Source organism: Numida meleagris, chromosome 10, assembly GCF_002078875.1.
Source record: "Numida meleagris isolate 19003 breed g44 Domestic line chromosome 10, NumMel1.0, whole genome shotgun sequence".
Taxonomy (NCBI): Eukaryota; Metazoa; Chordata; class Aves; order Galliformes; family Numididae; genus Numida; species Numida meleagris.
In genome coordinates, this window is record NC_034418.1 from 6,546,893 (window position 1) to 6,571,062 (window position 24,170).

Below are 24,170 nucleotides of genomic sequence, written 5' to 3' on the forward strand. Positions count from 1 at the left end.
CCAGCCCCACGCGGCGCCGCTTCGCTCCTACCTGCGCGATGCGGTGCGGTGCGGGCGGCTGCCGGGCACCTGCTGCTGGGCACCTGCTCCCGCGCCCGCGCCGCCTAACAAGCGCGGCGGCGGCAGGCGGACTGCGCGGCCATTGGCGGCGGCCGTGCGGGGCCGGCGCCGGTTGGGTCGGGCGCGGCGGGGGCGGGCGCGGGGCGCTGACGCCAGCGCGGGGCCGGTGGGGAGGCGGGGCCGCGCCCCGCGCCGTCTTTGTGCTCGCCGGCAGCCCCGGCAGCGCCGCCGCCTCCCGCCGCCTCCCTCAGCCCCGCGCGGCTGCGGGCGGCTTCGCTCGGCCCCGCACCTCCCCGCACCGCGCGGCCCCGCTCCTTTCCGCGCTATGTGCGCCGGCGCTGCCGTGCCTCCTCGCGGCCGCTTCCTTCCCGGCGGGGCGCTCCCGGCCCCGCTCTGAGCGCGGCGGGGCAGGGCGAGCGGAGCGGTGCCGTGCCTGGACGTGCCGTGCCCGGACGTGCCGTGCCGTGCCGTGCCGCGGAGCGAAGGAAGCGCGGCGCCATGCGGGGCCCGGGGCCGGCGCTGGCGCTGGGGCTGCTGCTGGGCGCGGCGTGGCTGGCGTGCGGGCAGAACGAGACGGAGCCCATCGTGCTGGAGGGGAAGTGCCTCGTGGTGTGCGACTCCAACCCCACGTCCGACCCTACCGGCACCGCGCTCGGCATCTCCGTGCGCTCCGGCAGCGCCAAGGTCGCCTTCTCCGCCATCCGCAGCACCAACCACGAGCCCTCCGAGATGAGCAACCGCACCATGATCATCTACTTCGACCAGGTGCGATGCGGGGCTGCGGGCGGGAAGTTGTCGGGGCTAGAGGGGACGCACCGCCCCGCGGGGCTCTGCCCGCCCCAGGGGGGAGCCTGGGGCCGGGGCTCGGCGGAGCGCTGACGGTGCCCTTCCCTTGCAGGTACTAGTGAACATCGGCAGCAACTTCGACTCGGAAAGGAGCACGTTTATAGCGCCCAGGAAAGGAATTTACAGTTTTAATTTTCACGTGGTGAAAGTCTACAACAGGCAAACCATCCAGGTCAGCCCGCGGGAGCAGCGGCGCGGGGGGAACGGAGCGGAGCGGGACGCGGCGGGACCGTACCGTGCCCCGGGGCGTCCCCTGCTGCCCCGCCCGAGGGCCGCGCAGCCCCGAGGCCTCCACTGGCAGCCACAGCAGCCCCGGGCCCGGAGCTGACGTCCCGACAGCCGGGAGCGCCCCGCACGGAGCCCGGCAGCACTGCCCGTCCGCCGGAGGCTGGGCCCGGGTAGCTGGGGGGCGCCCGGGACACGGATCCATCCGGAATGTATGAACGCAGCGCTGCGTGCGGGCATGCAGACACCCCGTACGCGTTCACGCCTTTGGTGTGCGGCTCGATGCGCACGCACCTCTGGGTAGGGATAAGGAACTACCGGCCCGAAGCCAGGTAGCAGAACCCAGGCAGAAAATGTCTGTGCAGCGATGCGCATTGCAAAGGTGAATGCACAGCTGCAGCGCCGTAGTGCTTCCCACGTTAGGTTGGGCAGGGAGCGCGTTGTTAATGCGGGGTACACAGTCCTGGGATCTGCAGCGTGAGCTGAGGAATGCCTATCGACTGTTGTGGCACACTGCCTTTGCTGCCTGACAAAGGCAGACACCCCTGAACACACCTCGGAGCCGTGCTGAGTGCCGGCGGTGGCAGCGCTCCGCACGGCTCTGAGCTTCCGCACAGAGCCACCTTTCAATAAGTGCGAGCAGAGCTCTTTCATAGCCTGAAAACATACGGGCACCCCACTGAAACCCTTCAGAATAGGATCAATGCCTCGTTCTATATGCACCAGAGGTTTTGATGTGGCTGCCGCTCTAAAACAGCGGTGAAAGCCCTCTTCCCTTGGAGCGCACACCTCAGCCGGGCTCACATCGCTGTTTCATTTTTATGGGCTGGAGTTGCGGCTGCCAAAAGAGGCCCTTTCCTAACGACGCTTTCCCCTGCGAGGCGAGCCTTGCACTGACGGAGGGCTTTGTTTTATCTTGCTCTTTAGGTGAGTTTGATGCTAAATGGGTGGCCAGTGATTTCTGCCTTTGCAGGAGACCAGGATGTGACCCGAGAAGCTGCCAGCAACGGAGTGCTGATACAGATGGAGAAAGGAGACAGAGCTTATCTAAAACTGGAGAGAGGGAACCTGATGGGGGGCTGGAAGTACTCGACATTCTCTGGATTTCTGGTGTTCCCGCTTTAAACCACATCTCATCCGAGAGAAGGGAGAGCTGCAAGTCAGAGAATCTCCTGCAAGTGCCCCAGCCCCAGCTGGGTGTCCGGAGCTGTGGACAGCAGACTTTTTACGTGCAAATATTTAAGAAGCTAAATCCTGCTTAGGTTGTGTACATCGCTTTGAAGAATTACTCCTTATTTCCGTTGTGTTGCAGCCAACAGGCGGGAGACACTATAATTGATCACAGCCCCATTTCTATTCCTCTCTCCTCCCACAGAATTAGTTCCCATCTCTGTGTCACTGTGTAATCGGCCATCGTTCCCCATGGTTTCTGCCTCACACGAGTAGACTTTAGGTATTTCCATTGTCCTTTACAGCATATTTTGTAGTTTTGTTTTTAAAACATGTTAATCTCGACTCTTTTCTCTGAGTTTTAACTTTAAAAAAAAACAAACAACAAAACAAAAGCGCGAAGTATTTTTGAATACATGGATGCCATGGTGGAAGAGAAGACGCCTGCGGCTGCGTGCGGGCGGAAGGAGATATTTCCACGTGAAGAACTGTTTGCAGCGAGGGCTGACCGCAGTATTTCAGTATTTCTATGTAATTCTGAGTGATTGTGAAATTTAAGGCTGCTAAATGTTTTGACGCTTGTTTTGCTCTTGTAAAATGTGGCCCAACTAAACGCCAGGAAGTATATTGAACTTTTACTATTACTCTGTAATATATGTGTGAATATTGAAAATTAATTTTTGCTTTAATTCAATAAAGTTTAAATGGGACTTTTATTTTTCTTAACCCGCACTGAGGTTCCTCACTGCAGGCGGCGGCGCGGCCCCGGGCAGGGGCTCCCGGCTCCCACTGTCGGTGCGTCTGTCTGTACTCCAGCCCATAGAGCGCAGCGCATTTTACACGGCCGCCTGAAACGGCGTTACGATGGGTGCTTCGACGCTAGCTGCATTTAGTCGCCAGTGTTGTTTTGTTTACTGTCTTTTAAAGACGGAAATGCTGTAATTTCGCAGCGCTCGGAGAGAGAACTGCTTTTATTAAAAGGTGCGGACGAGGATTTCGATCGTAACGAAAGGCGAAGGCGAGCTGGAGCGGGGCGAGGAGCGCAGGCTGTGCGCGGGGCGGCTCTGCCCCCACACCCGGGGCCGCCGGTTCGGGTCCCGCCGGAGCTCGGGGCGCCGAGGCACGATCTTTGCGGCCGAGGAAAGGCGGCCCCGCCACCCGCCCTCAAGAGCTCAGCGGGGGCCCGGCAGCCGAGGGACTGGGGAAACGACGAAGGTCTACGAGCAAGGGCCGATAACGGACGGCAGTCGTCGGGCTGTCTTCTCCCGGAGTTGCGCCGCAGCCCCGCGCAGAGCCGACGTTGCTTCCCCCGAGCGCGGCAGCGCAGCGCGGTGTCCCGCGGCCGGGACGGCTCCGCAGCTGCAGGGGACCGCCTGAGGGCCGCAGGTGGTGCTGATGCTTTTTTTTTGTTTGTTTTTCCTTTGTCCCTCTACGCAAAGTAACTAACCCCCCACCCTCAGCTGCGAGTTCTCCCCCGGCTGCGAGCGCCTCGTTAACTCGCTGCAGCTGGAGCTCGCTCTGCCCGGCTTTGCACTGCCGCGCGGCCCCGAGCAGCAGCGCGAGGCTTCGCCTCGAGGCCGGGCACGCGCCGGGGGTCAGCACGCGGCCGCTCCCTCGGGCCCGGGGCTGCGTCCCCTCACCGCTCCCCGCAGCGCTCGGCCCGCGCCCGGGGGGTCCGTGCCTCTCAGCCGTCGCTCTCCAGTCGATGTAAGTAACGTCTGATTGAATTTATTGCTGATTAGAGCTGAGCATCGGTTTACACAACAAGAAATTATGCCTCGTTCAGTTCATTAGCGTGACGGGTGTTTGGTTTATGAGTAGATCGCTAATGGTAATGACCGGAGCTGATTGATTTCTAATGCGAATATAATGACGCAGATGTAGGGGAATTAAGGAAAAAATCCACACTGATAATTGTTGGGTTTTCAGGGAGCGCGTGTGGGGGCGAGGGGAGGAAAAGGAGAAGCCAACCGCCTCGCTCCTGCGTGAGCAATGCGGGGATGGAGATTAATGGCTCCGGCAGGAGACGGCAAGTTTGGTCCGCAAGGAAAAGCGCCGTAACTTCGGGGCAGGCGCCGCGCACAGCGTTCCCCTCCTGCCCGGGCTCCGCGCTCCGCCGCCGCCGTGTGCCAGCCGCTGTGCGCCGGGCGGGCCGGGCTCGGGGCTCGGAGCCGGGCGGCGGGGAGGGCTCTGCTCGCGGCGCGCCGCGGGGCCGCCCCCGGCAGCCAGCCTGCCCCGCTCCTCCGGGACGGGTAAGGGCAGCGCAGCGGGACTGCGCGCTGCGGCCGCCAGGTGGGATTCGAGAGGCGGGGAAGGAGGGACGGGGCGCGAGGTGCGTAGCGTAGGTCCGCGCGCAGGGTGGAGGGGGTCTCGGGTTGTGGGGGAGCCCCGCGGTGCGGGCTGGGGGAGGGTGTGCGGGGCGCGCTGCTGCCGGGAGGGCCCCGCTCGCCCGCCTCGGGAAGAGGCCCCGTGGTTGTGCGGGGATGTGCCGCGAGCCACGTGCTGCGAGGGGGGAGAAGAGGGCTCGGCAAGGCCGGCAGCGACCGGTCACCGCGGGCCTCCGGACAGCGCTGCTCTCCGTGCGGCCCTGGAGGCCTAGCGCGGCTCTGGGGCTGCGCGCTGTACCGAGGCTGTCCGAGCTCCGTGCGTTTCCCCACCTCCCAGCAGGCCCCCTGGGACGGGAGGCAGCGGGCGCTCCCCCGATGTGAACGCGTGGCTGCGGGGCTCTCCCCTCCTCGCCTCATCGCGGCTTTGAGCCTTCTGTTGGACAAGCGAGGAAGATGATGCTGTTTGTCCTTCTCCCACTTTAGATCTGTGTTGGGATGATGAGCGAAGTGCCTTTTTAAACTACATCGTTGAATTTAGTTTCTTATGGCGTGGGATTCTTGCAATGAAACAGTTGCTGTTCTGAACTCAGGCCTTGAGGCTGAGAAGCCCTTGGGAAGGTAGTTGTGCTATCAGAGGTTCTAACATGGCGTCACATCTAAACTTGCAAAGCCCAGGGCTCTCCTGTTACTTGCGCCTATATCACTAGCAACAAAGCATTGAGTGTTGGGAGCCTTCCTTGAAGAACGTGACTCTTAGTGCTCTTGCATTAGGAGCCTTTTAATTCTCTTTCTCCTGTAGCATAGCAGGTCTTAGTCTTTTTGGTCTTAGTCTCTTCCTTTGGTGTGCCCCTCTGCTGTGTTTTAGAGTGTAATTCTGTCTGGGGGAAACAGAAACTCTGCTGATCTGTCAGAAGATGAAGACGTGAGGAACGGATGCTATGCTGGAAGAGTTTGAGTACAGTAAGGACAGAAGATGTGACTGTCATTAACTTATGCTGTGTACAGTGTGTTAGAAATATCAGTGCATCAACTTCAGTTATAAATCCCATCAGAAGTGCTGAAAATTTCTTTGCTAGAAACATCGAGGAATAATGTGGGGTTTTTTATTTTTTATTTTTTGTCTATGCATTCAAGGACTGAAGATCACAGGACTCCTGCTTTGTTTTTCAATTAGAAGTCTCTCAGCTCATAGTGGAAATTCCCCTTTCATTCTTGCACTTAAGGCTAATGCATTTTAATGTGCTTTTGGTACTTCGGGCTCAGGGTCATCCAAGTCAGGGCCATCCTCCTTGAGCTTCTTCTGTACTGGCGGTGTTTCCTAACTTTGTCAGTGGTAAATGACACTACTTAAATATTGTAGTGAAAATGAACATTATCCTGAAGCCTTTGTATTATTAATAAAAACAGCCAGTAATTTTGTGGTGGTTGTTTTCAGAGTTGATGTCACTGAAGTATGAAGTAGTTCTGTTTTTCTCTTCCTGCTATTAAATAAAAGTGCTGTGTTTAAAAAAAAAAAAAAAAAAGGAAAAAAGGTAAACATGCTGTATTACTCATTGTAACATCTTTCCTTCAACTTTCCTCGTGAAACACTGCGGGGTGCTGGTCAGACTGCCTGCTCTGCTGACCTGGCAGGTAACACTTCCATTGGAGGAACAGAGAAACACTGCGTTCTTTCCCACTCACGAGCTCCTAAATTCATAACTGTTGAAGTCTGGTCTACAGAACTCGAAATTCCATCAGTTCTCCTCCGTACTCCAGCTTCCCTGTAACCCTTGTGCATGTGTTGAGTCACGTGCTCAAATTATCCATTGGTGTTGATCTGTCACTCCCTTCTGAATGTTTGTGTCACTTCTTCTGCCTGGTTTTGTACTTCCCAGCTGTCAGCAGAGCTGAATATCCCTACCGTTCTGTCTGTTGAGTTGTAGGGATAGAGAAGCTTCTGATCTCTCTCTTTTTAATCTGGTTTTATTGTTCCTTTGCTGTCTCCTTTCTGGTGATTAATCTCGCTATTTCAGTCTTCGGAGCGCCTTTCCAAGGGCTCAGTTGTTCTTAGAACCTGGAGGACTGCAGCCTCTGGTTTGAAAGCGCCTCTTTTGAAATGGCACAACCAGTTCTATCCGTGATAAGGAAATGAGGCTCAGCGCTTATTGGATACATAATAGAAATAATAATGGAGGTAGCCATGCAGTTTGTTGTGTGGCCAACGTTGTGCAGTGATGTACTGAGCAGAGATCTTTACTGAATTTCCTGCTGTATATTCCCAGGTCCCTACTGTGGCTTGATTAAGCTAATTGGGAACCTGGCAAGTAATTCACTACTGTTAATATGCATAAACTTACCAACTTCACGTTTAGCTTATCACGTACATAAAAATTGCATGACTCTGATCGGGATTAAATTATTTTCCCACGCTGGGCTAAGGCAGCGTTAAGTCTGGAAGCACTGGTTTAATGTAGCATTTTTGATCTATGAAAGTCATATTTGTTTTCCTAACGTACATAGTGAAAAGACTTCATTGACTTAAAGGTACTTTGGAATGGGTATGCTGAGAGAAAACAAGCTCCTTCAGGAGGTGGAGGATCTTTCATTGTTAGAGCAAAGGTGCCAGGGCTCAGGATTCAAAGCGTAGCTTTAAATTCCAGCGGGTTGTTAAATGAAGTTTTTCTGCTGACGAAAATTTGCATAGCTGTATTGCAGTGCAGATTCTTGCATCTTATTTTACCCGTGGGACCTTGTGGCAGAAGCTGGGAAATGGTGTCATTACAGGAGTGCGTCCCAGCCCTATTACCTCTGTTGTGGCATGCAACTGCTGTACCTGCATGAGGCAGAGGTGGTGTGGATCAGTAGGGCTTTGCAAGAAACACATCCGTATTCCCATTCTGCCGTTTTCCTTTCATCTTTCCTGTGTAACTAACTCAATTCTTTTGGCCTTGTTTTTAAGGTCATATGAAACTTTTGGATTATGGGAGGCATCCCAATGCAAATGGCATGAGGATGCAGTTGTCCAAAACTTAAGATGTCTAAATGTTGTTGTTGTTGTTTTTTAATAACTGTAATATCAAAGGGTTAAGGCTGTCTGGTGGTACTGGTGATGGTCACATCAAGCTGCATCAGTACAGGGTTTTAGCTGCCTAACCTGCTCTATTCCCCCAAGAAGCTTTTAGTACTTTATAAAATATTTTATAACCATTTATTAAGGATACAGAAAATGAAAAAAAAAATGGTTAATACATCTTCACTTGGATAACATCCTTTATTTTTTTTTCTTCAAACAGTAGCTGGATTTATAAAGAAACCATTCCCCCTCTGTCCAACTAGCAGTCTCTTAAATGATACTGAAAGACTTGAATTATTGTCCTGTATGGGGGGGGGGGGGGGGAGAAAGGAAGCAGGTGAATTGTTCTGGAGCTGCTTTAAACAAAACAAGTGAAATGCATACAAAAACATGGAGAACGGTAACAAGGACAGAAATACAGTATTTGTTTCTGATGCGTTTTTGTGTACTCTATGGCTCAGATTGTTGGAGTATCAGGTAGTGCTGAGTCTTCTGAATGCAGGTGAGCCGATGTTGGCGTTCTCTAGGCAACTGGTCAGTACCCCCAGGTGAGGCTATGGCTGCTGTATGGCAGTAACGGGGTACTGCAGCCACATCCCTTTGGTTATACTTCAGCAGCTGGGAAGATAAATGAGTCCTGCACAACTATAGATCAACTGCAGGATGATAATTTTAATTTAATGTTTACACGTGTTTTTAACGTTCCCCTTATTGTAATGTGTTTTCAGCAAAGCTGGAAGATGTTGCAAATACAGCATTGGGGTGTTGTTTCTAAATTGATTTAATTAGATCTGGTGTGATTAGTGCTGTTAATGTCAGCATGTTTCAGAGGATGGAGGGTTCTTAATTCAGGTTGGCTTCCTTTGTATTCTCTTAATTTGAAGTTGTGGGAATATATTTTATATTTTCCGAACACATCTGTCACATCTTACCTTGGTGGTGATAGCATATCATACCGCACCGTGTTCCTATCCTTCTGTAGCTACACTAATGTCTCCTCGACAGTACTGCACAGAGGCTTTTGTTCCTAGTGCAGCGAGCAAGCTCCTGCCCGGCTCAGACGCCTCGTGCTCAGCCTTCCACCTCTGCAGCCCATGGAAATTTCCCTCCTGTTACGTTGTGGCCAGGTTGCAGCTAACCGTATATCCGTTTTCAGGGTCAGAGGAAGAGTGCAAGACAATCCTTTCTGCATCTGTGCAGCAAGAAAGCATTTTTGCAGGCTGGAAGGGAAGGGGCTGTAATGCGGTAGGAAGCAGCGATCACTTTAGGGAAGGCAAGGTAAGGTCTGACCACAGATGACCACTTACAGGAGAGCTTTAAAGCCTCTGCCACAGCAGTTTTACCTCTGTGCCCAGAGCAGTAGTAATGTGCTGTTGAAGTACAATCTTTGAGATGCTGAAGCGTTGTCTGTGTATGTCTTCTGATTCGGCCATTCATATTCAGTGTTCCCTCTGCTAGTTGTGCAGCTTTCCAGTGTTAACTGGGTTAGTCTGTTCCTTCTCGCGTAGCCCGATCCTATGGCTGTGCCAAACAAGGGAGGCCTTCTTTGCTGTGCTAACTCAGTTTGCGTCTGCTTCATTGTATATCTGCTTCTGTCAACTTAATTCTTTCCTTTAGTACCTCTTTCCAGTTTTCTCCTCTACCTTTGCACATTGTTCATGCTGTGCTTTTCCTTTTCGAACTTAATTTATTTCTTATTTAGAAGAATCCTGTTGATGTACAGTATTAGGATCTCTGCTGGAGACCAGTAATATGTTAATTCTGTCTGAAGTTCTGGCTGCCCACATCTCCCATTGGCTCCTTAGGAAATGGTGGAGATAGGCCTCTGAACAGACATACTGATATCTGTGGTTTTGCAAAACACTTAAAATGTGCTTGATGTGAAAAATGTTTATCCAGTTGAGAGCAGCAAGGTGCTTCATGTTCTTGAAGTTAAGGCACTTAAGCATAAGCTTGCCAAGTAGATATACCTTCAGGATGGTTGATAGAAGAGGTCTGTTTTATATTGAAACCAGCAAATAAGTGTCCTTTTAAAGACTGAAACATCCTCTTAGAAGTAATTATGGGCACCAGACAACTGTTTTTAAGGTGGATCTTGTGTGTTTGGGAAGAAGACAGTGGGAAAGGTTCCTTCTGCGTTTAAGCCCAAGTTAGCGGGATTGTTTCTTTTACAATTATTTAAAATTTACTTTATTCAAAAATGTATTTTTATTAATGCACAGTACCAGAAACGAAGTGTTACTCTGCATTGTAAACTTACCCAAAAGTTGAGGTCTGCTTTCTGAACAAGGAGATAAATTGTGCCTGTTACTTCTGCTGGCGTGCTTTGCTTCATTATCTGTACAGGATAGGACAGCAACTCTTCCCTTTTCCAGTCGTACATAAGAGCCCAGAAGAATTACCCTATTGGTAGCTCCTTAACTAAGTATCCATCCAGGTTCGTGGCTGAGCATGAAGTTTCTTATGGTTCAGAGCTTAGTGTTACAAGGGAATAAGATACTCCTCACTAAATAATAGTGAAAACACAGTAGGAGGCATCTTGTTCAGGGCATACAAGCCATTGTCCTACCCTTGCCCAGAAAGCAACAGATATTAAATAGAAGATGTCTTCCTTGTGTTCTAGCTAAATCAGTGTTATTTCTTCCAGAATACCGCTGCTTCCATTCCTAGAGATTAAAAAAACAAAACAAACAAACAAAAAAAAACATAGCTCAATGTCAGTAGATAACTCTTCCTCTTGGGCTTTTTGTCCTTGTCCAACAGTTTTTAGCTTTGTTAGAAAAGGAATACTTTTGTTATCCCCAGAAGTTTAACTTGCTTTGCTGGCAAATCTGGTTCATTGAAGAAACTGAGGAGGAAGAGCAGGTAGGGATGAAACAGAAAACAATTTCAGATTAACTTCATAGTCTCCCGTTGTTAGGATGTCAATGTCATATATCGCCTATATGGCAAACATGTCATACATTGAGATATTTCTGCTTTCATTTTTATCCAACTACTAGGAAATGTATTAATTTTGTGTAGGACTTTTTTTGATTATTGGACTCATCTTTAAAATATAGCCAGGATGCTCAGAGATTTAATTCTCAAATCCACTTGAGAAGGATGAATATTAAAGGATCACACTTTTTTTTTAATCTGGTTCTGTGGAAAATAGTGCCCTTTTCTGCTTTTTAATATGGTACTGCTGTGCTTTGAATGCTGTTACCTCACACTGGAGAGCTGCTAAGAATGCTAGATTAAGCAGTACTTTCCATAACTGTGGGCTCTGATTTAACGCTGTTCACACTCCTTTTGATGAGCGTAGAGTGGATTCAGTTACTGTAAACATGGGTTTTCCAAAATGGTCTATAGGAGTAGAAAGAAGGTTAATGAACCAGTTACGGGGTGGGGGGAAGCTTCTCTAATTGACAGAAGAGAAGGTCTGCAGGGAGTCAGCTAGACTGCACGCAGTTGAGGCAAGCAGGCTGTGGTCTGTGATCTTGGATGGTGGTTAGTTATTGATGACTGTATTAGGCATTCTGATGTCTGAAAGACAGCTGCAGTGTGCTTAGCTCTTAGCAGTGGGTTTTTTCTTTTTTGCTTCTGCAGCAATTAGACTTTCAGGGTACCAGGAACGAAGGGCAGCACTTATTCACAAAGTATGTCAGCTTGCAAACTTTAGGTCCATTTCTTCCCTTTTCTCCATGATGTGGGAACAAGAAGTGACTGAAGTCCCTTGGAGCCCGGGTGTTTGCCCCGGCACTGGAGGCACAGCACAGATCCATCACTGCACCCTGGCAGTGCTTGTTTGACCTCAGAGCAACTCCTGTCCCGAGGGCTCTGCTCTTGAGCTGCAGGGTTGACTGTGGCCAGAGAACGTTTGTCAGAAGGGTCCCAGGCTCTCCCTGGGAACAGAAGACAGAGGGTGGATAATGAGCAGAGCTGAAAGGTGAGAGGTGTTCTGTAGTTCAGCTCTCCCTTGGCCAAATTCCTGCTCCTTCTTGATCTGCCTAGTTCTTATGTAGAGTCAGTCCTCAATTTCCTTTCAATTAGAGCTCCATCCTACTTTTCTGTCCCTTCCAGTTTCTGGAGTTTAATCGTCTCTCAATTCTATTTCAGCTGCGTTTTTTTTCTTTGCTTTCATGACTCAGGACTTTTTTCCTCTTTTCCTCATGCTCTGTCATTTCTTCTGGCTGGAGCAGTGTCCTCCTTTTCTGAAAAGAAACATCAGTCCTGCAGGAGGATTAAAGGAGAGTTTTAAATAAATTCCCAGGGAGTCTCAACCCTCTGCAAAAACTGGAAGAAAATGGCAGTGAGTTTCAATTACAGTGAGCTTTATTTCAGCACAGTATAATGTAATTCATAATGTTATCAATATCTGCAAAAGCAGAAAGAAAAGACAGCTGCAGGAGTTACAAAAAAAAAGCCAATTTAATAAAATAAAAACCACTATTTAACTTCAAAATACTGTAGAAGGGGAGGAAGGGCCAGAGTGAGGAACACAAATTAGAATCACAAATCAGAGCTATTCTGGGAGAAAACAACTTTGGAAAGATTCAGAAGTGAAGCCAAAAGATGGAGGAAGTCCCCCAGACCAGCAAAGGGGAAGCCCATCCAAGCCAGTTCTGCATATGTTAGGAACTGAGGAGGTAGGGAACTTAAGGAATTTTGATTTATGTTGTGCGCAGAAAGAAAAAATAATCACCAACTTTCCTCTGGGTAAAAGGGATCAGAGAAGCGCAGTCAATTTGACTATATTACAGAGACAGTGTTTAAAAAATAAACAAACAACCCTGCAGCTTTCTCATCAAACTTCCTCTGTCTTCAAATAACAAGTCCAAAATATAAATCTTAAACATCTCCTTCAGTCAAAACATGGACAAAATAAAGCAGATTCTCCTTTAAAGTTGCTAAATAAGTTGGAGATGAGATGGAAGAGTCTCTTCTACTTTAATGAACATGATTAAAACCATAGGGCTTCATTTCCATACCACTTGAAAAGCAAATAATGAAATAGAGAAACTACATCAGTAAGGTGCTGCATGCTCCATTCTTAGCACTGCATTTCCTACCAACTCCAGCTGCTATTAGCAGGATAAAAATCTGGGTAACTTCTGTCTGTTTCCCGGGAATGGAAATGTTTCTGCCACCAGTGGAGAGCACCAGCCTGTGGCATGAGCTCAGTGCCTTGAAGGCTTAGAGTTGTTTGCTTGAAATAAAAGCAGAACTGCATGAGATTTTGATGAGAGGACATCAATAAGATAATGACAAGTTACAGCCAGAAGTAACACCGCATTTGTTTCTTTTGTCTTAGGGATGGCTCCATTATTTGCCCTGAAAACTGTTTTCAGGTTATTAGAATCTGCATAACTTTGAGTATGTTGCTTTTTGAGTTTCTTTTATTGAGTCAAATGATAATTTGCATCAGTTCTTATGTGTAGGAATCACTGCTTCATTGCATAATAGAACTGTTTCCTTAAACGTTCTGCCTAAGGCCTGTGCAGCGTTATGGATTGTTACATTTGAAATAAGGAACACTGCTTCTAGTTTTAAAAGTCTAAAAACGGGATGAAGTGAATGAATCTTGCCTTGTAACTTGTGAGGTTGCTGCTGCTTGTTCCCAGTTAACTGAAACCTCAGGTGAAACTGGATGTTTGATTTGATTGGTATTTCAGGTTATTCCTGATTCAGCTGTTACTTTTACTTGCACCTAGCAATAACTACTTATTTTCTTTTGCTAGTAAAATAGTAGGCACTTAAGACTAATGCACGTTACTAATATTAGAGTATTGATGACTGTTTTTTCCTTGTCCAATAAGCAGATTCTTGGTTTGTCTTTTCAAAACTCAGACATTTAATTTAGCTGTTGCATTTTCACAGTGCCACCTCAGTAGGCTGATTCATTCATATTTCAGTTAATTCCCAGTGTTCTTCTGCAGAAGCAGGGAAATTGGTGCTAATTGTCCTAGGGCTGGGAAGCAAAGAACACAGTCTGAACATGCCCTGAAAGGCCCCAGTGTGTGTCGGGTCTGGGTTCCTACCCCGCAGAGCCCCGGTGTGATTCCCAGCTGATGGGATACCACCTGGTAATAGCAACTGCTCCTGCGGAATTCTGCTAGCCGTAATAAGGTGCACACTGTATACAATAAAAACAGCTCAGCTTTATTACCTGGCTTGCATGCCTGGTAATGAATAGAAGGAAGGCTCACTCCCTCACGAACAGCAAAATTTAATATAGTCTCTTCCTGGAGTTGCACCAGTGGGACTAAAAGTTTATCTCAGCATTCCAAGGGCAATAAAAATCTAAATTTAAACTCAGAATGTCTTACTGGGGCAAGAGTACCCAGAGGCTGTGTACTCTTCTAACTTTGTTTAGGTCATAACTGTTTAAGTAAAGTTAGTTTATACCAGCTAGTTAGGTTTTATGTTTTTGAGCACTATCTTCATTAGGAAGGAGAGACGTATCAAGTCGAGGGGATGCATATGAAAGTTCAGCTCTCCTTTACTATTGCATTTAATTTATTTTCTTACTGCTCAGTGCATAGCTACGTGAAGAAATCCCTAGCTCTTAACCTTCACGTTATAGATGCCTTTAAAATCGATTCTGATTCATTCCCATAGTTAGGCACCTCAGATATTTGGAGTTTATGGTTAATACGAAAGAAAGCGGTAAAAAAAAGATTCCAGGTGAAGGCTCCTGTTAGCTGTGATCGCAGATTGGAAAGACTGGCTATAGAAAGTAACCAGATGCCAGCAGTGGGCTTTCAGATTAGAGCTTCCCTGGCTCAGCTGTGGCTTGTTCTCCTTGCCCTTAGTTTTAAAGGAGGGGATGGGAAGCAGAGAAACTCAAATGCCATTTCTGCAGCATGAATATGAGTAAGACAGGATGAGGAAATCAACTGGAGGTTTTCCCAAGCCAGGGCATTTGTCAAGCACTGTGTGAGACTGTGAGTCGACAATGCCTGTATTCTAAGATCCTCATTAGCTGTTTTCAGTCTGGAAAGTGTGAGACTATTGGCTTTAGCCACCACAAAGAAGAGATGGATGTGTGGAAGGGGGTGGTTCTGACGATAGAACTTGAGGGGAAGGAGCATTCTCGCTTAGTGCCACTTAGCAGCCATTTCCATCTCTGCATGCAATTCACCCACATAAGGACACAGCCATGCTTCCACAGAGCAGGCAGGGAGAAAGTGAAGAGATCAGGTTTGAAGTTCTCATGGTTTCTATGTGGCTCTGTGTAGTCATTAAAGCTGTTCATGAACTGTATCTGTATGTGCCTGTTTACGCTGTTCGTTCTTTGGAATAGTTGTGCTACAGAGAGCATGCTCTGTATCTTTTAGATATTTGGTGCGATGACAAAGATTAGAAATTACAGTGAATTAGCCTAAATTACATAGGCATACCCCTCGTTATTCAGGAAAGGTCAGAAAAAAATAGTTCAGTATTTTGGAAAACTAACGTGCATGTGATGCACCCTCCAAAACAGGCAGCCTTTAAACTGTGGATAAGTACACAGAGAAAATAGTTGAAGAGAAGTCCTTGCTTTTTATGGGTATCAAGACATACTTACAAATCAGCTCACAATAAATGTTCTACTTTCTTTTCATTTCTTCTGTCTTAACCGCCAGTCCCATTTTTCCATCAGCTGCTGCTTTATGTATCATTTGTCAGTTTTGTCTGCCTTCCTAGGTCTACTCAGATTTCTTTTCATCTTTTGATATCTGTTTCACCACGAGTGCTGCATCCTTCTAATTTCCAACACTTGCGACATTCACTGCCATTCAGCCATTAGCATTGCTAGGTTTTTTTTTCAGTCCCGTAATTGTGTTTTAATGCATTTATAGCCCCCTGTTGTGTGCGCGCTGAAATCTGTGTTAGTTGGGTTTCTTTTGGTGGGCAGATATGTGGGATTTCCTCTGTCTGTTGTTGCCCAGGCTTCCAACCAACAGAGCCACAGCTGACTCAGCATTCTTGGAAATGGCCGTGTGCTTCCATCTCTTCCTGGGGTATTCTGCTCAAGACATGTATTCACATGCACTGTACTCAGAGTTTTGTTGTTAATTTTATTATAACATTTTTCCAAGATTGCTCATCTTCACCATTCTGCCAATGCTGCTTTCAGCAATGAGCAAACGTTAGTTATTCATAAGTTCCATTTGTGCAAGTCAATTAATTACTCAGTAGACTTGTTACGGTAACTATGGGCATGGTAGAGCCTTTTGAACAAAAAGCTGCTATATTGGATGGTGTTAGATTGGACAAACATCTAGAAGTTCCCAATCCTTCCCAAATATATTTAGATTTCTATGAGAAAAACAGACTTCTGTTTCTCGTTTCTCTTATTACATGCATTATTTTTACTCTAACCCTAATTCTGTAGGAGCTGCACAAAATACGTCTTTTTGAAGAAAATGGGACACGAGTTACAGCCTTATGAACTGCTTTGGAATACAGGTGCTTCCTTTACAATCTCTAAAGAAGTTACTTCTGGGAGCAAAAACCTTATTTCTTCTCTGTGACACTTTGTTGTTCGGCTTCCTTGAAGGAGCCGTTTAAGGCGCTGATTGTTTCTGATGGTGATAGCAGTTGCTGCAGTCTCAGTGAAATATGACTGTGGTTTGAAGATGAATATACGGCATAAATTATAGCACGAGTAACTTTCCAGTGATGTGTTGGGCTTCACCCTTGTTTCACAAAGGCACATAAGCAACTCTATACTGCTGTTTTGAGTTGGCATTACAACCGAGTACTCATCTTTTCTTACTTGCATGGCTTGCAATTACTTTTTGACTTTCTTCATAAATATTATGTAGTCTTTATATTGTGTGTTCTTCTCCATCATTTCAGTGATTTATTATTACTCACAGGACAGTTGCAGTTGCAGCTCCTCATGTTTGCAAACTTACTACGAAAGTGCAAACATTTAGAAATGTGCAGATGAAGCTGTGTGCCTAAGACTGCCTGGTTAAACATTCTCCTGACAGTGTGCACGTTTTCAAAGATTTGATCATGGCCATGGACTGTGTGCAGACATGGTGCAATGGAGGATGCTACAAACATGGTCCTCAGGAAAGGTATAGAGAAGACAGTTAATTATTACTTGCCATTAAACATTGTACAGCTACTAGAAGAGGAAAAGTAATCAGCTTCAGTATCTTTACCCTTTTTAAAAAATGTAATATTGTAGTGATTAACTTTTAATATGCAAGTCCTTTACAGGTCGTTAGTGGTGTAACTGTGCATATATGTGCCTGCTTCAGAAAACAGTTTAGTCCATAATCTCATAATGTTGAATTCTACCTGGCTGTTTTATTTGAGCTTAATTTCTTTTTCTTCTAATGCTGTTAGCTGGAGAGTTATGAGACAGGCATCAGCTGACAGCACCAGGGGAAGGATAGGTATTGGCAATGGCATAAAAGCAGAAGGGGAGGAAAAGGAATAGCTATTGTAGCATTTATCAGTATTCTACTAATAGACTGCTCAGACACAAGTCCGGAATAAAACAGACGTTCACACTGCAATTTCTTTCAAAGGTTGGAGCCATTCATCTGCAGGGTTACAAGACAAAAGTCTACACCTCTCAGATATTATAGTATAGCTGTTTTACTGAATTGTTGTAATAAGAAGAAATCTTAGAAATGGTTTCCTTAGGTGTAAATATTCTACCTCCCTCCCTTTGGAAGGCATGTGGATGTGAGCAGCTGACTTTCCTAGGACGCGCTTCTTAAAATAGTTGATGTCTTCACATGCGAAAAGAAAGCCATCTGTAGCCAAATACTATAGACAAGTAAGAGAGGCAAGAGGCTTTTAATTTAGGGCTTGATTGACCATCCAGTAAGTGTAAGAAAAGCTCTTGTTGGTTTCCATAGGTTTTTTATTGTCACTTCAGCAAGGGAGCACTGTGTGCAGCCAGGTGGAGAGTGGGGGGCTTGATCCAAGTGCCGTGCTTCCTATGGGGGGATGACACCAGGCCTTGCTGCATAGAGAGCTGTACTGGCAAACCTGGGAACTCCAACTTAAGGGGAAAAAAGGAAAACAACGAAGTGGGGAAGGCTCCTGTTGGTTTGGCATCAGCAGACCTGCGGCCTATTGCTGCATTAAATTTAGAAACTTAAGATTTTCTTTCGAGCTGATATACTTCAGATTTGGTCCACAGTGTTCATAAAAGAGCTTTCTCCTTTTGTACAATGTAATTGTTAAGCAAGGAGAGGACTTCAGTGAACGACAGTTTGTGAAAGAGGGCATTTTATAATGTCCAAAAATACACCGCAAAATGGGTTATGTTTACCCAGCAATTTCCTTAAGAGAATGGAGGAATTCATTAAAAAATGAAATGCTTTTCATATACTTAAATACTCCATTTTGATGTTATTGAAGTCGATCAGACTGTTTCAAGTTTTACGATATGTTGGAAGGATTACAGTGAAGAGAACCAACATTTGGAATTGAGAAAATGAGCCACAATTTTCAATTCTGCTTGAGAAAATGAAAAATATTTACTTACATTGAAAAACTGTATTTTCATCCAGATACTTAAATTATTGTATTCTTTCCAGAAATCCTGTTTTCTGGAATTAAACTGTCACTGAATTTTCAGTTGAAATTTTTTATTGTTGTTAACTGCAGAACAGAAACAGTTAACTAGGATCACTGATAGAAACCTATTCGGTCTAAAGGTTAGAACACTGAAGTGGGTTCAGATTACGTTAGAACGTACTTGTCGTATTCAATATTATTGCCGGGGAAAATATGATGGAAAAAGTAGGGAATTCCGTATCAGTATTCTCAGTTGTAAGCTCTAGATATTATTATTTTATGGATTTTACATCATTCATTCTTCTATAGTCAGTCATGTATGTTTAGATTTATGCAAGCTTAGTGAGAACATTTTAGAAAAATACTAATTTCCAGTGGAGTGGTTTATCATGATTAAAGTTAACAGTAATAATTTCATTGCATTTTTAAAGGCAAGTCGCATTTGGAAATATATGGTAACTCTATAATAATTACACTGATGTCTTTTACTAGGTTTTGTTGTTCTCACTTAGCTAGTCCTTGAAGGGAAATATTTTGTGTGCACGTTTCTGTTGTCTGCTTTGTGTCAGAAAATGCATGTAAAATGCTACCAAGTCTGACACCTACTTTGTCTCCGGTGTTTTCCTTGTGTAAAAGACTCCCCGGCTGCATGGAAATAGGAAAAATGTCTGCTGCTTCAAACAAAACTTCCAGCCTTCTGGAGGTTATTCTCAGCTGAAGTCAATGAAAAGAAGTAACTAGGCTTGTTTTATGTCAGATAAACAGGTACCAGAAGGTCTGAGGAATGAACTTAGCACTCCATTTTGGTGAAAGTTTCTGTCAAGTAACATGCCTGGATGAAATGAGATTCATTTCCTCCCAACTGTTGGTAAGAGATTTTGCCATATTCCTTTTTCATCCAGTTTTATGGACATAATTGAGGTGATGTTTCCACTGTCTTCGAGTCTGAAGAAATTTTTCTCTTTGATAGTTGCTCTAAAAGGAGAGACTCTTCCAATTATAAAGGAAGAACGTAACATTTATCATTAAAAAGGTAAAACAGAAACTCATTTACAAGAGAATAAGCTTTGTCAAATGCACTTTTGTATTGAAATATTTTGGAAAAATCTCTCACAGAAGATTTTTAAAGAGAGAAGCGTAGAAAGATAATTTCATTTTTTGACATGTTTTACCTTTGCAAAGTTACTGGGCTGTTGACAGGTACAACAAGACGTGCTACACTTACATGCTATTAGTGCAGTAGGCTTTGAAACATGTCTAATGCATTGGCATATCTGACAATTTAGGGTATTAGTTAACGGTAAGACTCTGTAAATAGAGTGAATTTTAGCTACAACTGCTGACTTGAGCACTCAGTCAACATCTGCAGTACAGGGTTGAACTATATGCAGCAAATAATGCCATTTTATGCTGTAGAGATGGTAGCTGGCATTATACGCCGTGTATGGCTCGGTCTGAGAGCAGTGGTAATTGCAATATATTGAAGTTTTGCATTGTAATAAAAATAGGGACCATTAGTGGATACCATTTATGTCATTAGTATTTAGTGGCTGCGTGTTGCAGCTTTTTTAGTGCTCATAAAACTGTCTCTGCTTGCAGATATGTGACAGCACTGATATAAATTTAAATGTTTGGAAATCCATAAGACATAAAATATAGATAGTAAATAGGGGCATAATACTATAGACAAAAAGTTAATAATTTGGCACACAAATGTTTATATATTTGCATGTCTAGTGCAGCAACTAGCATAATGGTGATCACATTTGTACCACAGAAGACCTTGATTAAACAGACAACAACAAATAAGGTAAAACTTAAGCACGTTGTACAAAAGCAGCAGAGAATTCTTTCAGGTTGCAAGAGAGCTTTAATGTTGGAAGGTGCATCCTCTACATATGTTTGGTGGGATACTGGTTTTCCTTTTTATAGACTTTACTAGTAATGACAGCTGTTCCACTAACTAGCATTACAGTTATTCCTAAGAAGTGATTATAGTAAGTATAAAATGTGAAAGTGAGAATAAGGTGTTAAGGGAACACTGAGATTGAGATTGGATGGCACTTATTTAAGAGCAGCGGAGCCAGCCAGCATGGGGAAGATTACCCAATGCTCAGCCCAAAGCACCAGCACCTTGTCAGGAACTTGGCTGGCAAGAGAGCTGGCTGAGGAAAAACCTCTTTGTAGAGTGGAGGTGGGAGGAGTCCAGGAACACGGCCCAGGGGAATCTCACTGAATCCTGAATGCTGTGTGTTAGCCAAAGACCGTATTGTTTTGAATTCCCTGTGTAAGATTTTTGTTTAAGACCTCCAGGAAATTCTGAAGCCTGATTGATTTCCATGCAGAAGATCTCTGGGAAAGCCGTCTTCTCTCCATGATTTCAGGAGTGCCAGTTTTCAGTTATTCTAGGTTAAGAATAACCTAGAGGCAAATCACCATGGCTGATTTGCCTCTAAAAGAGCAGTGCTTTACTGTCCATTTTTTCTCAGTGAAAGTGATGGATTTGAAGCAAGAGGATCTGAGACTTGTCTTCTGTACACTCTGTCTCCATCTTCTTCAGCTGTGACATTTGCATCCTGAAAACACAGTGGAGGTTGGTCACAGAGCTCTTGGGGGATTTAGAACTCAAACAAATTACACTGCACTAAGAGAGAACACAGAAAACTATAAAAAACGCTTCCTTCATTTGGAGTGAAGGACGGGAAACGTTGTTAGAAAAAGCATCTTTCCAATTACGTTTCCTTTCAGAGGAATGTTTTATCAACAGTTTTAGTTTGATACTTGTATTAATGTTTCAGCAACATCAGCTTCTGTTTCAGAAGAGAAGAAAACCTCTGATAAATGAATCTCTCCACTAAATTGTAATGGGTGAGCAGGGTGGGAAAGATGATGCTATAAATGATGGTAGGTATGAACATCTGCAGAAAGCTTGGGGCTCACATTAACACATATTAAGGTTAGACAATTAGATGCTTGTCAGGAGCTCAAGTAATAAGCAGAAGTGAAACATAAGCCTTCTGTACAGTGAACGTAAATATTTCAGTGTCTCTTACAATCTAATTATGGGAAATGTTACAGTGGAAATCATACTGTTCCTTTACAAAATGTATTTGTCTGTTTATCTGTCAAAACAGACTGAAATGTAAATCTCCAAAATGTTTTCAGTCTTTGAAGCGTTCAGTACAGCTATTTATATTCACGTAAATTCTGAGATCTTTTTGAAACTTTGTATTTCTGATTGCGGAATTCAGCGTCGCTTCTTAGCACATTGCATACTGATGGCTTTGAACATACACACAGCGGTAACGCGGCTACGAGCACCACCCTGCTGAGAGACATCTCTAAAGGAGCAGTGACTTCTGTATTGAGGTTTGGGGTTATTTTTACAATTAGGGGAAATGTCAAAGTGCATTAAATTGTTTAATTCTCCTGTACACCACTAAATTGCTTGTTGCTTCATTTATCCAGCAGATATTTGAGAGCAGAGACCACTTTCTGAAGCCATTCTGTAGATAAGTTTGTACTAGAACTGCTAGGGGACTGAAATCACAATACAGCTGAACAGGTGAGTTTTGAAGTAGAGACTAATAAATGCCTGACGGGATCTGTGCACACTTATTAAAAACACACATAAAGGAAGCATATGCATTAGAATGATTTTAAGAGAAGTGAGTTCTCCAAATCCTGTAATGTCATAAGGCAGAAGACTGGATTTCTTGCAAAAGGTGGGTGACTCTGACAAGATGCCCAGCTGCAGGTAACGTGCACTGGAATGACTGTAGTAACTGTAGGGACCAGAAAACCCTATATGAAGTCTGAGTGAAGCACACTCTGTTAAACGGGACATGCAGATGTGATGTTTTGAGTTGGAAATGAATGTTGAAATGGTGGTATCTATTGGACTATATAAGTAAACTTTCTATTCTCGATAATGTGTTTTCTTTAACTGTTTTTCCTTAGACCTGTTTTTTGGGTTCACTTTTGCTCTGCTAGGTGATACTTGCTATGAAGCTGCTCTCTTGTACTTCCTCATATCTCGCGAGTAGACAGTGTATCATCCCTGATGCTTATGGGACAGTCAGCCTTATTAGGTTACCCAAATTGCTACAGGTCACAGCTGAGATGTATTGGTGGAATTTAATAGGAAAGCTTGTCCAATACAGACTCAGCTGTTCCTACTGCTTGTTATTGCTTTCATGAGAAGCACAGGAGATTATTGAAAGATATGTTTATAAAATATACAGTGCAGTACAGCTCCACACCAGCTTTATGCCAAATTAGGTCTTGAACTTGAATGGATTCAGGCATCTACTGCAGTGTAGATTACAGTTCTCTGTGTGACCTCACACATGTAGGTTGGCCTCCTCCTGGCTTATTTAATCCATCTGCAAGATGGAGAAAAACAAGTACTTCAGTGAAAAAGCAGGTATGCTTCTGGGCCCAACTGTCCTGGGTAAATAAATTACAGATAAGGCAGTGGCTCAACTGAAGGGATAATAAAGAGGAAATGCAAGTCTCTTTGTCTTCTACACACATTTATCATTAACCTAGTGGTGTACTGTGTTTAGATTTATTGGCTGTGTTTAGTCTCACTGGACTTCCAGCAGAACAGATGTGGAGTCATCGGCTTTTCCTGCAGTTCAGTACCCTGGAAGCACTGTGCGGTTTGTCTTATTGGAGGGGACGCAGGCAGCGGGTTTTAGTGACTTGTGAATGAATCAATAAAGCATGTTCCCGTAGGTTTCTGAATTGTCTCATTCATTAAGAATGGAATTGGGCAGCAGCAGATTGATTTTTTTTTTTTTTTTTTCAACAAATCAGCTATTTTTTTTTCCCAGCAGACCTTCATTTAGACACTGGATTTTTGGAATCACAACGCCTCACCAAAAATATTATGCAGCATTTAAACTACAGCAGGAATTATGGTAAACAGTTTAAATGTCCCTTTTCAAACACTTTCGAGAGCTCAGAATGACATGAGAGATCTTTAGCAATCCCAGTCGGTTGACTTAAATTGGTGGAAAGGTGCTGAGCTCCCACAGCTGAGGGCTGTGGCTCAGAGTATCTGACGGATGCAGGCAGGAGATACTCGGACAGAGAAGCATTCACAAAGAAGTGTTACCTGTTGTCTAAGGATGTAACTGAGAGTCTTGTCTTTGTATATCACAGTGGCTTATGCCAGCTCTTGACAATGGTGATATGTAATTTAATATATTCTGCTTCAAATGCAGTCATGCTTTAGAAACATCTAAATAATGACAATAGTATAGGTGTAGAACCAGTTTAATTTTTTGGTAGAGTTGTTTTAAGTTTATCTTTTGCTTAGTCACCATGTGGCTTTGAAATTCTGGAAGAACTTAACTTCACAAATGTGCTTCATAAGAAAATATTTTACCTGTGTGGTGCATGCAGGCTACCTGGGCTTCACTTAACTGAGCGGCAGTATGCGTTTAGGTTGATGTAATTCACAGGTAATGCAGTGTTCATCTTGGAACCTGTGCTCCTAGTATGCACATGTGCATTTCCAGCAATTTGACCCAACGTTAATTTCACACGCAGACTGAGGACAGGTAAGGGCAGTGCTGCATAAGCAGTTCCTAATTTTTTTGTCCAATCATAAGAATTCGGAATTGTCAAATCCTGAAGGAGCCAGGGAAACAGGGATAAGCCACAGTGCTGAGCCCAGACAAAACTCAGCTGAATCAAAATAAAAAGCAACATCAACAGTTAAACTTCTAAGCACGGTGCTTTATTAAGAACTCATAAATTGCCAGACATTACTTTTTATATCGGTACTGCTGTAAGATGTTGGCTAGCGATAAGTTGCTATGTATTCCAAAACATGCCTAAACCACATAGGTTATCATAATATATATTCTCACCTGCTATATATACTTAACTTGCTTTACATGCCCACAGAAGATAATAGTATTAACCCGTAATTCTCTTGAGAGGCAGTTACATTAATT

General features: G+C 44.9%; 1 protein-coding gene and 2 long non-coding RNA genes across 12 annotated transcripts in view; 2 read left to right on the top strand and 1 right to left on the bottom strand.

Moving 5' to 3' along the window:
• LOC110404369 overlaps positions 1-172 on the bottom strand; it is a 41,484-nt gene extending 41,312 nt beyond the window's left edge. For 9 of the 10 annotated variants that reach the window (XR_002442189.1, XR_002442197.1, XR_002442194.1 and 6 more), the window contains exon 1: positions 32-172. This is a non-coding gene — a long non-coding RNA (uncharacterized LOC110404369). The remainder of the gene's footprint in view (positions 1-31) is intronic. The other variant, XR_002442196.1, reaches the window with a different exon arrangement.
• CBLN1 (cerebellin 1 precursor) lies at positions 287-3,017 on the top strand. Its single transcript, XM_021408945.1, has 3 exons — positions 287-825; positions 959-1,078; positions 2,059-3,017. The coding sequence occupies exons 1-3, from the start codon at positions 559-561 to the stop codon at positions 2,254-2,256; spliced, it is 585 nt and encodes a 194-aa protein (XP_021264620.1). The 5' UTR covers positions 287-558; the 3' UTR covers positions 2,257-3,017.
• LOC110404246 lies at positions 3,770-23,775 on the top strand. Its single transcript, XR_002442118.1, has 4 exons — positions 3,770-4,008; positions 18,959-19,069; positions 20,691-21,766; positions 23,043-23,775. It is a non-coding gene; the product is annotated as an uncharacterized LOC110404246 (long non-coding RNA).

Coding starts and splice junctions, on each gene's coding strand:
- CBLN1 (XM_021408945.1), top strand. CDS start 559: ATGCGGGGCCCGGGGCCGGCGCTGGCGCTGGGGCTGCTGCTGGGCGCG. Junction 826..958: donor TGATCATCTACTTCGACCAG/GTGCGATGCGGG, acceptor CTTCCCTTGCAG/GTACTAGTGAACATCGGCAG. Junction 1,079..2,058: donor ACAACAGGCAAACCATCCAG/GTCAGCCCGCGG, acceptor CTTGCTCTTTAG/GTGAGTTTGATGCTAAATGG.